The sequence below is a fragment of the Delphinus delphis genome, chromosome 7 (genome assembly GCF_949987515.2).
Source record: "Delphinus delphis chromosome 7, mDelDel1.2, whole genome shotgun sequence".
In the NCBI taxonomy this organism is placed as follows: Eukaryota; Metazoa; Chordata; class Mammalia; order Artiodactyla; family Delphinidae; genus Delphinus; species Delphinus delphis.
In genome coordinates, this window is record NC_082689.1 from 88,482,870 (window position 1) to 88,498,115 (window position 15,246).

The 15,246-nt window shown below is 35.0% G+C and overlaps 1 protein-coding gene across 1 annotated transcript in view; it reads left to right on the plus strand.

Moving 5' to 3' along the window:
- The window catches only part of LRP1B (LDL receptor related protein 1B), a 1,457,034-nt gene that overhangs the window by 656,231 nt on the left and 785,557 nt on the right, over positions 1-15,246 (plus strand). Inside the window, exons 8-10 of the mRNA XM_069540814.1 lie at positions 5,429-5,651; positions 8,775-8,946; positions 12,225-12,368. Of these exons, the coding sequence (XP_069396915.1) occupies positions 5,429-5,651; positions 8,775-8,946; positions 12,225-12,368 (539 nt within the window). The remainder of the gene's footprint in view (positions 1-5,428; positions 5,652-8,774; positions 8,947-12,224; positions 12,369-15,246) is intronic.

A 15,246-nucleotide genomic window follows, 5' to 3' on the forward strand; every position in this document is an offset into this window, starting at 1 on the left:
TCCACATCCCTTAAGCAGCAGGAGCTGATAAAAATTGAATTTAAACTGCTAACTCCAAAGACTCATTACCCTTTAATATTCACAATTGCATTTTAGAATTATGATGCTAAATATTTAATATTTCTACTTTAGTTCTGAGTATACTTTAATTACTCTGTATAATGTAGAAAATCACTTTCTTGCTCAATTTTTGTATATACAATGGAAGAAAAAATAAAGTTGTATTACTATTGATGTTATTTGGATTACACAGTTATTTTTAAAACAAGACTGAAAAATGAAGTTTCTAATGTAATCCTTGCTAAGAAAGATACATATCATTTTCCTGAAATGTAAAGATATGAAATTCTCTAATTTAACACATGATTAATAAACATGGAGGGTTTGCTAGGCCCTAATCAGAACAATGATTTTTTTTTAATCTAGCAACATGTGGCCCTCTAGTTTTATGTCTCACTCCCCTCTCATTCATTTCTTAACCAAAATCTTGTTGTGTAACTTCATTTTTCAGCAGTTAAAATGAATGATAGATAATTTATTGTGAGGACTCTGAAAATTTCTAAATTCCATCATTAAGCTATAATCAAAATGTTAGGGGTAAGAATGATGACACAAAACCAGGGTTGACTATGCAGTTAAAGGATGTGGATAGGACTCTGATCTGTTTAAATTCCCCTTTGTTCTTTTGGACAAAGTACAAAAGTAGGGAAGAATCATTTAAAATAGATATCACTGGGACAAATAAGTCTTATATTTATCAGCTAAAGAAAAAAAGTACATGTTTTAAGACATCAGTATGTGTAACGACTGCTTTGCCTTAAAGCATAAGGACGATTAGGGTCGTAACTCTGTAAGCACAGTGCTCTGTCACTGTCGGTGAGTGCTCCCTTTGTGACTTTTGATTTATGTCAGGCAAGTTTACCAACAATACTCAAAGTTTCTTACTATCCCCAATTGTATAAAAAAATATATATATCTGTAGTAAAATAGGACTAGTCATGTAATCAACAAAGATGTCAGATAAAATCAGTTTCCCATATTAGATGAGGTAAGGAAGCCAAAATGACATACTCCTATTTACTACAGCTGCCAAATTATAATGAATGAACTGGGTGAATAATTAAAAGTTTGAAAGAAATGTTCCTGTCCTTTACGAACTAATAGTTAAACATATCTTAGAGACAGTAGTTGGGATGTTGTCTTATTTTAATTTTAATTGTTTTGTTAGTGGGAATTGAATAGAATGACATTTAAAAAATAAGTGAAGAATAAGAGAATAGCAATCTCAATTCAATTTCTTCTTTATTCTGGAGAATAAAAAATAATTGATATCACAGGAAAGAACAGGGAAAGAAGAAATGTCAGTATTGCAAATCAGAGGGAATGGAGCATCGGACAGATTTGGGAATGGTCTCCACCAATCACCATGAGCTGGACACACGGATTGCTACACTGGGGTCTCGGCTGTACTAGAAGCAGCAAAAGATACTTGGTTTCTGGTGGGAGGAGCTGCTGAAAGTGTGACTGAGAACCCTGGAAATTAAGAGAGTTAAATGTTCAGAAACACTGAATAAGATGGTATAAATGAGATTTCAAACCACCATCTTTGCTTCTTTTTAGGGAGTTTGTGGAATAGAGCATAGGCTTACCTGTTGGTTTCTAAGCCCAGAGGCAGAAACAATAAAGTACAAAACTATTACATTTCAGTTCAAAAAGCATAACGTAGTCGAATTATGAGAAAAATCAGGCAAACTCAAGATAGGGATATTCTTCAGCACAACTCACATTTACACGTTAGAAATGGTGACATCATGAACAAAGGAAGGCTGAGGAACTATTAAAAATTAAAGGAGTCTAGAGAGAAAAGACAGTTAAGTGCAATATATGATGCTGGATTGGATTCTAAATTAGAGAAAAAAAGGAATTTTTAATATATAAAACATCATTGGTCAACAGGCAAAATCTGAGTAAAAGCTATGCATTGTATCAGTGTTAAACGCATTCAGTTTGATAGATGTACTGTGGTTGTGCAGGAGAATGTCCTGGTACTCAGGAGATGCAGGCTGAAGTTTTAGATGAAGAGAATCGTCATGTCTGCAATTTACTATCAAATGGTTAAGAGAGTACTAGAAATAGCCAGAGGAGAAAAGGTGAACAAATGGTGAATCTAGGTGAAGGGTATAGACATTCATTCTATAATTCTTACAACTTTTCTGTAGGTTTGAAATTATTTCAAAATATTGAGTTAAAAACAAAAGGTGTGACGAATATTTGTGTTACGGCTCCGACAGTGGCTATCCAAGTGGATTTTGAGCCAGTGTCATGTGTAAACTAGAAAAAATCTGACCCTTCTGTCTCATAGGTAATTATTAAGATCAGTGAGACAATGGGGTTCACAGAGCACACTTTCCTTTTTCTAAAATTTGGACAAATATTTTATAAGAAAGAAAAGTGAGTTTTTTCAACTCAGTTACATTTATACCACGAGTGAAATTTAGTTAGGTTTTAGATAATTAAAACTTTAGCTTTTGTTTATAATTATAATAGTCATACCTTAATTAAAGAATGCCCTGAGAATAAAGCTTTTCTCTGTAATAATAATAGATAATTTTAAACTAAAATTAAACAGTACTAAAACAAGCAAAGAAACATCTACAGTCATAATCACAGTCATAGTCATGTGACATAATCATAGTCACAGTCATAATCATGTGACTCTGGGTATTTATTGCTTGCAGATTTATGATCTTAGTGTTACATCCTGGAGAATACTTCCATTTCTTGCACTTCAATTACAAGTGAACAGAGCTCAACATAGTCAGTATTCTGAAATCTGGGGAAGTTAAATTTGATGTAAAGACCACCTTTTACATCACCACTCAGCACTAGTTATTCTGCTATGTGCTGGAAGTACAATGACCAATTCTTTACTGTTTCTTCTAGCTCAATGCCATTTCACATACCCAAAGTCCTCCTGTTCTTTTGATTTTATACTTCCATTAAAAGGGCAAAATTTTGGTGAATCATGTATTTGTACATTTTTTTCATATTTTGGCTTAAGTTTATTCAGATGGGGAGATTACCTCAACCGGTTTTATTATGAGAATAAATTTATTATGAGAATCACTTGAATCATTCAAGTGATTAATAATAAATTTAATAAATTAAATTATATATAATTTAATTTAATAAATTAAATTTATTATGAGAATAAATTTATTATTATTTTTATTATGAGAATAAATTTATTATGAGAATCACTTGAATCATTCGTGCAATATTGGTCAGTATCACTGAAAATCTTGCACAAATTATTTACATTTTCCTGACCTCCTTCATTATCATCTGGTTCACTCTTCCTCCATAACTAAACTTTTCAAAGAGCAGTACCCAAAATTACTAGTGTTTTAACAAATACCAAATTCAATGACATCTCGATCTGTATTCTTTCTTAAAAAATTTTTGGGAAGCGATTGACCCAGCCAGCCAGTCCAATTCTCTATCCTGGAACTTTTCTCTCTTAGGCCTCGATAAGAGTCTGTGTTATCTCTTTGACCATAACGTCAGATCTTATTTGGTCATCTTTCTTCAACAACATGCCTCCAAGTTTCTTGGCTTGGCACTCCTCTTTTTTTCCTTTTAGGATCACGTGTAATTAAGTCATCTCAATGTGACTTGAGAGAAGTTCCCATCTCCAGGCTCATGTTTCCTCTTCAGCACTCTGTAGATAGTGCAACCACCTACTTCATATGACTCTATACATAGTCTGTACATAACATGCTATACACAGTGGGCCAGAGCCTCTAACTCTCTATCCCAAAGCCAAGCTACCTGCACACCAGCATCTATTCAGTTCTGTGAAATGGACCAGTCAGAAAAGGAAACTATGAAAGGACAGGCATTTTGGTATGAGGTGAGGAAGAGAGTATCTTATAATATGAATAGTGGGCAGTGTTCTACGGTAAGGAAGAGGGAAACTAGGTAATCGTAACAGTAACTTGAGATAACTATGAACAAACTGATTAACAAGTGAAGAAGGAGGAGATGAAAGATGGAAGCAGGAAGAGATAGTGATAGAGATGAGAGAGAGAATGAGCTAGTGCAGGAGTAGAGGTCAGAGCATTTAGCATGACAATAAAACATAGCACCATATGCCCTTTTATTTTGTTCTTCACTGGAATAGAAAGCTCTTCACCTGAATGACATGTCATTTGAAAATAATTTTTAACTTATTGTGATAAATTGATCTTTCAAGAATACTTGGGGAAATATATACTCATAATAAAATCTGACTCACACTGTCACAAACCAGTACGCATTAATGTTGAAACAAATTAGTCAAAACCTCCCACAGCAGAAAGAGCTAAAGTTTAAGTACTCTTTAGCTTAAAAGATACCCCATACTGTTAGATGATGCAACAATGTTGAGAAAAGTCACTAAAAACTAATTCACCAAGTTTGTAAAATCAAATATTCTATACTCTAGGTAATCTTAATATTGCTCAGTCACTGGAAATCAGATTATTCTTGAGATTGTATTTAAGTCAAGGCAAGATGGTCTTCCATTTACAAATGTAATTTACTCTCATGAGTAGGTGATCTTGTTATAATATTGTCAGGTTAATTGAAATTGATTTGTGTTTACTAAACATTGTGAATACTAATCAAATATTAGACACTGAAGCATTGGAGGTATATAACGCTGTTTGTGCTTCCTAGAAGGATTTATTGTCTCAGAAGTCAACATTGCTTTTCAGCCTTTTCTTCAAAAATTATATAAAGACAAAATGAAAAGAAACGGCCTGCATTTGCTTTATGATATTTTATAAACTGGGAATATTTGGGAGGATTTGGCATTGGTTTGGGGGGAATTATTTATATTTTATTTCCACTGTTACAAATAGCACATTTGCTTTTCCATCTGCTTAATTCCATTCCAAGTTTGCTATTCTCTACCACTCATAGCTTCACTGAGCTCCACATAATAGCTTTTATAGGAGACAGGCATTACCAGGCAATTTGGAAAGTCAGGTTGAAGATAAAGCCTGATAGCTCACATACCCTGGCCTGGTGACTTTGTTCATTTCTGAAGCTTATTCCAAATGGGCCGTACACATCTCCTGCGGTATATGTGTATTGGCTCTATGAAGCTTAAAGAAACATTTCCCCTAATACAAAAATAAACCCATCATAATCATTCATTTTGGGGAAATTTTACAGTTGTTAGTTAACCTGCTCCCTCATGCCCTGCAATATTCATTAGCAGATTTCTCTGTTTATGAGTGATATTATATGGAAATGGTTATGGGAAGCTAACAGATGTAACCACTGAAATAGATTAGAAGGAAAAGTTCTGTTTTTTACAGATGGTTCTATTGAATATGCTTCCCCCCTCCCTCCACTTTAACATTTAGTTTTCTTTCAACAGAAAACTTTTCTTTACTGACTATGGGAATGTGGCCAAAGTGGAGCGATGTGACATGGATGGGATGAACAGAACAAGGATAATTGATTCCAAGACAGAGCAGCCAGCTGCACTGGCACTAGACCTAGTCAACAAATTGGTTTACTGGGTAGATCTTTACTTGGACTATGTGGAAGTAGTGGACTATCAAGGAAGAAACAGACATACTATCATCCAAGGCAGACAAGTAAGTAGAATTTGGTTCGGAAATGCAGCTAAGGTAATAAAATGGATGGTATCATACTAGGAAGAAGATTGAAAATTGCAATGTTGAAAATTTCTTATGAAGTCAAGCTGCAAAGGGTCATAAAAACTGCGATGTGTTTGCTATATGGGAGAATGTTCTTTACACAGTGTACTGTGTACTCCATAGTATGGGGCAGGGGAGGGGGCTCTCTCCCCCTCTTTCCCTCTATTAAAAAAAGAAAAAAGCACACAAAACGGAAACCAACTGAAAAAAATCAAAAAACAACAAACGAAACCCAAAATGCTACACTAGTAAGAAAGAAAAGTATTAGAGTAGGACAGTAAATATGACCTACTTACTAAAAACTAATTTAAGTAGTTCATTTGTAGGAAACTGAACTATCATCTGTCCCATGTGGCATTGGAGATATATATTTTTTTCTGCTAACAGTGCATATGCTGGCTCACAAAAGTGTCATTATTATTTTAGTAGGTTGGATTAAATTTTGCCTTCTGTTGTATTCAGGTACTTCCTAAAATAAGAATTTTGTGAAAAGCACTGAGGTCAAAATTTTTCCCATCTGTATAGTTATCCCCTTGCTGAATTACAAGTTTTTGCAAATAACACTCAATAAACACCTGAAGGAGATCTCTAAGTGGAAATAAGCCTTATTCACTAGTTTCCTTTTTAAATTCAATTTTACCTCACTGATCTCACTAATTTTTTGTGAGATTCTCATTCTGTGGAGCTGAAATAAGTGACTCTGTTTTCTTTTGCAGTGCAAGGCACGAGTATTCTGTAATTGTCCTGTAAAGTTACTTTGCCTTTAAAATCAGCTTTTAAGAATGAAATGTTTTCACTTCCTTGGCAGATAAAAAAAGTGCACTAATCTGGGTGGTTAAAAAAAAAAGTCCAAATCAGCTTTTAAGAATGAAATGTTTTCACTTCCTTGGCAGATAAAAAAAGTGCACTAATCTGGGTGGTTAAAAAAAAAAGTCCAATATTAGAGGTGAGGTCACTTATTTCTCTCACCTTTGACTGTCCTTAAAACTTTGATTTCCTTGGCAGTCTAGTTATGACCTCAGAGGACCTAGTCTCTAAAATGATTATGATGGACCTTCTTTTTACGTATATGTATTTAAAATTTTAAACCTTGAAACAAGAATGAGGAATTCAAATGATCTTCCCCATGACTACTTTTAAAAGCTTTTTAATATCTGAAGTTTTTAATTATTCCTTTTTTTAACCATTTCTGTTGCCTATGTTTTGCTGGTTCCCTACACATATGCTTACTCTGCCATTACGTAATCCAACAAAGATAAAATTTTGTATTTGTCCTGTAGGCAGAATGGTCTATGCACCACACCAAGCTCCTGCCACCTTTGTTGGGGGTAGTTAGCAGAACAGGCAACAATGTAGGTACTTTATGGTAAAGAAAGCCTTCTGAAGGAAAGCAGAGAGGCAGTGAGTAAAATTTGATGGCTACTGTGTGACCGTGTTTTTATGCCCTCACCAGTTGCCCTCTCTGTAGCCATGCTTCCTTTCTCTCCTGAGGCTCGGATTGGCAATTACATAGACAGCAATGTGTTTAGGCCACAATCGCACACTTCCAGATGACTGGCCCCAAACTTTAAGCAAAGCATGCATCAAATAAATGGCAATTAATGGAAGACTTCAGCTTGCTTGTAATTCTTACAGGAAAAAAAAGTATTGCCCAAATCAAAATTGGGTCATAGATATATTTAGTGAATATGATGTCAGTTATGTGGAAAATATTATTAGTAAATACACACATGCCTCCCCCTACAAACACTTACTGGAGAGTAATACTAACATTGAAAATGATTATTGGGGCTTTAACATAGAATGATTCTCCCCCTTAATTCCTAACTTTCATTTGTAGCCTAGACATGAAGAAAGGAAATACGTCCAAAAACAGCGTGAAAAGCCAGTCTTCTTTTACTCAACATCTCCTATGAGAGGATCAGGAATAGTAATAAAGAGACTTGTAAGCTAGAAAGATAGCAAATCAAATGCTTTTGCTTAAGGTATAGAACTGGCATGATTTCCTAAGTAGAAATTTTTGTGATTTTGTTCTCTATAAAATTTTTTTACAGTCAAACCATGCGTAACTTCTCAAATTCTCTTGACTACAAATCTATACGAAAAGTACACTAGAAGTACAGTATAATGCCAAACGATAATGACAAATGCTTTTTCATCAAAATCTGTACGGCAAATCAATTGACAAATCTAGCATACCTCGGTCCAGAACAATTTTAAATTGAGTATACTACAAGGCATGCCCGAAGGCAGTGTGCCTAGCATGTGCCTTTTTGTATGAGAAAATCAGTATACTTATTCTTCCTTTGCTTTACTGGAAGCTTTCCGTCAGTTCAAGAAGTCTATTCTTACCCACAGTCCCCAAGACCTGTGCCAAGGAGGAGAGTTACACTGTTAACTGTGAAGTGTCGTGGAGAGCAGTAAACATTGTTATTCTCAAATCAGAGTTCCATTTTCATTATGAATAGGCTTTAGAAAGAGTGCAATTTCTGAGTAGAATGCTGACATTTTCTTTACAATTATTCCAAATATGTGATTTTGTTGTTTACTATTTTCCATCCTGGGGCTGCTATTAGTCTAAATGTAACCTGTATTTTAAAAAAATGGGATTTTCAAAGGTGTTTTCTCATCAGTCCTTTCACAGGTAAAGCAAGCCTTTTACAGATTCTACATATCCATGGCTATATGAAAATGTAGCCCACAAAAATATATCAAATTTTACATTAACAGTGCCATAAGCATGTTATTGAATATGCTTGAAAGTTTGGTTCTCACTAGGCTTTGAAAAGTAGCTACTGAACATGTTTTCTTAATGAAACATGAATAAAATTCTCTCCCATACATTGGGTAGTGCTTTAACCACTACTGCATAATGTTTTATTCTCAGAGAAAAAGTTTAAATTAGTGAAATGTCAAATTCTATGAGAGAAGATAAATGATAATATGGTTGTGACTCTCCAACTATGGGAATTTTCCACAGGAGTAAGTAGCAATCATTTTTTCTTTCAAGTTGAAAGCAACATAATTAAAAATCACAGTCATTTTTGCCCCTTCTTATAGGTCAAACATCTTTATGGTATAACTGTGTTTGAAGACTATTTGTATGCAACCAATTCTGATAACTTCAATATCATACGGATAAACCGATTTAATGGCACTGATATTCATTCATTAATTAAAATGGAAAATGCTCGAGGAATCCGAATCTATCAAAAAAGAACTCAACCAATAGGTAAGATGCAAGACTTCTTCATAGCCTTCACAATGGCAGACTGAATGGGGATATGGTCCTTGTGCCTTTGTTTGGTGTTAAAGTGGGTGAGCCATAAATTCTCTGTTTTGATAGCAAAAATGTACATGTCTGCATGATAAAATGGAACAGAGCTCCCTTCCCAAGTCTAAATGACAAATTGTTCAGTTGCTGTTGAATTGTTTCTACAACCATAGAATTAAAATGACGGCTAGATTTAGATTCAGGAAGGAACTTGCACTCGATGTATGCATACAGGAAACCCAGATGCTAAGACTTTAGGGAATTTTTTTATATCATTCTGGGAAACATTTCAAATTAGGTGATTTCCTTGCAGTATCTGTCTAGTTTTTATTGCAGTCACTGGGGTCTCTTGACTGAACATCCCAATCATTCCTTAACACATGTTAAATAAAAAATAATTTTTAACGAGAAGGCTACAACATTTCTAAGTATTCCTCAAAAACACTAACTACTTTGCATTGTAGGTTAGTGATGCTTGTTCATCAATACAGTTTAGGCTCAATCATATGTAGAATAATGTAACATACAAAAACTACCACCCAAATGTCCGTCATCTTTTTGTGCTTCAAATTAAAACGAATTTAGAATTATCTAACCATTAACATAAATTCAGCTTAGGCAATGTATTATCACATATACATATTGTGTTTACAGGAAATTCAAATTTTGAATTCTGTAGGTAACCTTATTAGGGTTTTATATTAGGATTTATTAATTCACCAATTATTCATTGACCATTTACTATGTGCCAGGAACTATCCTATGTCCATTGAGAACATAGTTGTGATAAAACAGACCAAAACATCATTGCCTCTGTGAGATTTACATTGTTGTAAAGAAGACATAATTTTAAAAAACCAAGTAAATTATCATTCTATTAGAAGATAGTAAGCACTATGGAAAAAGGTAAAGCAGATGAGTGTCAGGAATGGGGGTAGTTTGCAATTTTATATTGGATGGTCAGAGGAAGTCCCATTGAGAAGATGAAATTGCATGAAGACTTTAAGTAATTCAAGGAGGAGAGAGGCAGGTAGAAAGATGAGCACACACAAAAACCATGAGGAAGAGCATGCTTGGATTGTTTAGGGAGCAACAAGGAGACCCATAGGTCTGGAGCAGAGTGAAAAGAGGAAGAGAAGTAGGCAATTAAGCTGAAGAAATGAAGGAGGACCATAACAAGTAGGGCCCTGCGTACAGTTGTAAAAACCTTTGCTTATACTTTTAGTGAGATGGGGAGTCCTTAGGAAGCCTTAAGCAGAAGAGTCTCATAATCTGACTGACTTTTTAAAGGAATCAATATGGCTGCTATATTGACAATAGGCTGTCAGGGACAAGGGTGGAAAGTTAGAGATGATGGTGGATTGGACCAAGATGGTAGTAGTGAAGGTGGTGAAAAGTAGCTAGTTAGACTCAGAATATATTTGAAGGTAGAGCCAACAGCATTTCTGAACGGATTTGATGTGGGGTATAAATTTAAAAAGAGGCAAGGATGATGACAATTAGGCTGAGCAACTGGAATAATTGAGTTATTTTTGAGATTAAGAAAACTCAGTTTGGAGCAGACTGGGGGCAAACAGAAAATGTATAATTTTTACATGTTATTTTGAATTTCTGTCATAAATTCAGGTGGAGATTTCAAGGAGGTATTTGAGTATATAAGTCTGAAGTTCAGGGGCAAGTCCAAGCTGAACAAAACAATTTGAGAGTCATTGGCATATAGGTGACATTTAAAGCCAGGAAAATGGTTGTGGTCACCAAGGAAGTAACTATAGATGGAGAAGAAAAAAGTTCCAAATAAAGCACACTGGGACACTCCAACAATGAGAAGTCAAAGACAATAGGAAGAACCAAAAGAGGAGACTGAGAAGAAGCTTGTTAAATTCAATTGGCCATTGGATTTAGCAGCATGAAACTCATAGGGATCTGACAAGAGCAGGTTGCAGTGAAGAGAATGTCTGGATAGAAAGGATCTGGGAAAGATAGGAAGGAAAGAAATGTAGAAAATGAGCGAGGATAACTTTGAAAAGTGTTGATATTAGGTGGAGCAGAGAAATGGGGAGCTAATTGAAGGATTGCTGTGGGAATTAAGGTTAAAATTAGGATTTTTTACCCCCCCCAAGATGTGGAAATAATGGCACATTTGTATGCTGATGGGCATGATCCAATGCAGAGAGCAAAAGTAATGAAGACAGGACAGTGAGAAACTGGAGAGTTGCTAAGTAGGTAAGAGGAGATGTGATCTAGTATAGAAATGGGATGAGACTGGAAAATAAAAGCAACACTCTTGTGCAAAAAACTAAACTACATTTCAGTTATCTTTTCATTTAGAGAATGCAGAATACAAAAAGAACATAGCACAATTTTCGAAAGCATGTAAGTTTTAATATTAAAAGAAAATTGTCATATTACTCATGACAATTCCAAGAAAGTCGTGATTGAAAAGAAATATAATTACAGTAATACATAAAATCTTACTGGTATTATTCCTACTACAGCATTTTCTCTTTGACCTTTCTTCTTTTCATCCTCTCCATACAGTACGTTTCCTATTTTTGTTTCTTCTCCACTGTCTACACTCATACAACAGCCTTCTATTCCATAACCTCCACATGAAGACTCAGCCTTCTCCTTTTGACAATTATAGTCACACACACAAATACACACACACACACACAAAATTCATTTTGTGGAAGGGTTCTCCAAATGGCAATGGACTCAAAATTGAAGAAAAAAATTTATCTCAGTACTTTTCAATAAAGGTAATCACTGAAGCACCTATCTATTATATGGGCACCTAAATTTATCCTAATTTAGGTGCCCATATAATAGATTATTTCAGAAGAAATCCTTTCTCTGCCTAACTACCTAACCTAGGATATTTTAACAGTATTTTTTTTATATTTGCCAGAAAAGTGTATTTTTTAAAGTACAATAAGCATGTACCAAAAAACCATGTTACTTTTATTTTGCTTACATGTAAACAGTTTAGGTTAATATAAAAGCATTTTATCTTCTCAGAATTTTTTTAAAAAATAGACTTAGGAGGATTTTGGCAAATCCCTACCTTTTCTTTTTTGGGTTTTAAACTCTTTTCCAATTGATTATGATACAAAATATTTGGGTATATAGATTTTTGCTAGGATTTCCTCTTGCACTGTCAAAGTTTCAACATACTGATGCACATAATTATCTTGTCTTTGGAGAATTTCAAGCATGCTCTTTTTCATTTGTTGTAGTCAGAAGCCATGCATGTGAAGTGGATCCATACGGAATGCCAGGGGGATGTTCACACATCTGTCTGCTCAGCAGCAGTTACAAAGCACGGACCTGTCGCTGCAGGACTGGCTTCAACTTGGGAAGTGATGGCAGGTCATGCAAAAGTACGTTATTGAAAATCAAACATTTGCCAGCAGCTAATGCTTCAGAATAGGGTTCTTAGTATTAATTAGGAGCATCAACATCAGTAATAACGTGAGACATCATCAGGCCAAATTTGCCTGTGAATGTGTACAAGCCATTTTTCTCAAAATCAGTATTTAGTTGGTTTTTTTTTTTCTCTTTTGTATGTGGGTGATAATGTGAATGAGAAACCTAATTGGGCTGTAGAGTCACTAAATTTATGGATCTTTGGAAACCGTACTTTAGGGAAGATTTTTAGGAAGATCCTTTCCTTAATTCCCTAAAGAATGTTCATGATCTAATGAGCCTGAATCGTCGGTTAACCAGATTTTCTCTTTTTTGAACCAAGATGCTGCCTCTAGTAATAGGTGTGTTTAGTCCAACAAAAATCCACATTAAGTAATATTTCACTTTATCCAGCATTGGGGATGAAATTCCTTTCATTATTTCACTTTCCAAGTAACTGGAGCTATACTAATTAAATATCAATCTCTTTAACAATTTTTTTAAAAAGTTATCTAGTAGTTGGACATATCTTTGTTTTATTTTTGAAATATGCTAGAATAACTTAATTATTCTTTATTTAAATAAGCTAATAAATATTTTTCACACATTACTCAGGTTAAGTTTACATTTTTACACAAAAATTAATTAAGTTGTTTACTCAGGGTCCGCATAATCAGATGTAGTTTTAATGGCCCTCATAGAAATGGTGTCCATGTGGAGACTGTTGGTTTTTAGGTGTCCCACAAATACCATAATTTTTAAGATTATGATGACTGCTTTTTTTTTTTTTTTTTTTGCGGTACGCGGGCCTCTCCCTGCTGTGGCCTCTCCCGTTGCGGAGCACAGGCTCCGGACGCGCAGGCTCAGTGGCCATGGCTCACGGGCCCAGCCGCTCCGCGGCTTGTGGGATCTTCCCGGACCGGGGCACGAACCCGTGTCCCCTGCATCGGCAGGCGGACTTTCAACCACTGCGCCACCAGCGAAGCCCCTGATGACTGCTTTTTACAGTATATATTTTGTCTTGATTTATTTTTGTCTGTGCTCCCTCTCTGACCACTGCCCTGCCATCTCTTTTGCTTTCTTATCCTATGCTTGCTGAGGACTATGAAATGAGATCTCTAAATTTGTTATAATTTTAAGTCTAAGTGGTTAGAATTCATAGTGCAAATATTTTTAAATTGAGAACCCAAGAGACTTAACTGTGATAAAATACATGCCTTTTAGTACTTTTTTTTATGTCCAGCTTTGTATCAAATGCTAGGAATGTAGAGACACCAGCTCTCATGTTCAAGAAATCCTCTGGATAATTGAAGGTTTTGTGTCAGAAGCCTCAAGATAGGGGTAGTTTTGTGTGTGTGTGTGTGTGTACCCAACCTTTAAACTGCTCTGGTTACCACTTGGGAAGTGATGGCATGTCATGCAAAAATACAGTCATGCACATTTATGCATACATATATACATGTGTGTGTATATATGTGTATGTACATTTATATATGTGTACACATACACACACACACACATATATAACATATACACACACACATATATACACACACGTTTGGTGGAGAAACATAAGATCAGAGTTGCATAAGCTTCAATCATGCCTAATGTAGTGATCAATCGGGGTACATTTACATTTAAATTAATAGAAACAATTCTAGCTATTTTAAGCAGAAAGGATCAAACACAAATAGGTACTTACAAAATCATTGAGAAGCCTGAAGCAGCAGCTTCTAGACTGGGTCTTGGGAACTTTCCTCAAAACCACCACAAACTAGCCTGGCTTAAGCTGGAACACCTACGGTAATCAGAAGTTAGGGCATCGGGAAGCCACAAATGGCAAACGTGGTGTTTCAGAAACACACCATCTTAGCTGAGATCTAGGGATTAGGAAGTTTGCACCAAAACTATTAGCTCCAGAAATAATATGTCATACTGGAAAATAAAACAACAAAAAAAACACAGCACAACAAAAAGATACCCTCTTCCTTGTCTCTTGATATACAGAAAGGAAGAAGACTGATGTGGAAAAATTCAGTTTCTCCATCAGATAAATACCAGCAGAAGCAACAAAAGTGGTCTCATTTCTATATTCCAAACTCAAGCTAGTACACCTGACTTTAGGTACTTAAATCAAAACTAGAGCCATGGCTATATCGGTGTCTGTGAAATGTAGTTTTTAGTTTTCAATTGTCTATGGTATAGGAAAACACGTTAGAAGAAACTTCAGGTAGTGAATGATTGAAAAAAGTGACTGAATAAAACAATGGGAAAAATAGTTACCATTCTTATTTAAAATATACATACACATGCACACGTGCACATACACATATACACACATACATTAAACCAATGAAGTATTGTGCCAGGTTTACCAATTAAAGCATCAATTAAAAATACAAGCAAAAATAAATGTTAGCAAGAAGAGATATGGTGAAACCAGCATTCTTACGCCTTGCTAATAGAACTGGAAATTGATACCACTATTAGAAAGACATTTGATAATAACATACAAAAGAGATAAAACTGATAACATCCTTTAACAAGTTATCCCACTTTTGAGTAAAGAAATCCATTGTAAATGTATGTATAATAACAAAAACCCAGAAGCAATCTAAATATCCTACAGTACATAAGTAGCTGACCATATTATGTTGCCTCTCTAGCAGGAAACATGATGCTGCCATTGAAAAGAATGTTTTGAAGACCTTTTAATGACACAACAAAGTATTGTTAAATTTTTAAAGTTAAGTAGTAAAATGCATATATAAGATCCCAATTTTTTAAAAAACAAAAGTGTCTATGCATATGATGTTGGTAGGGAATACTCAGGAATGTTAATTTTCAAATGAA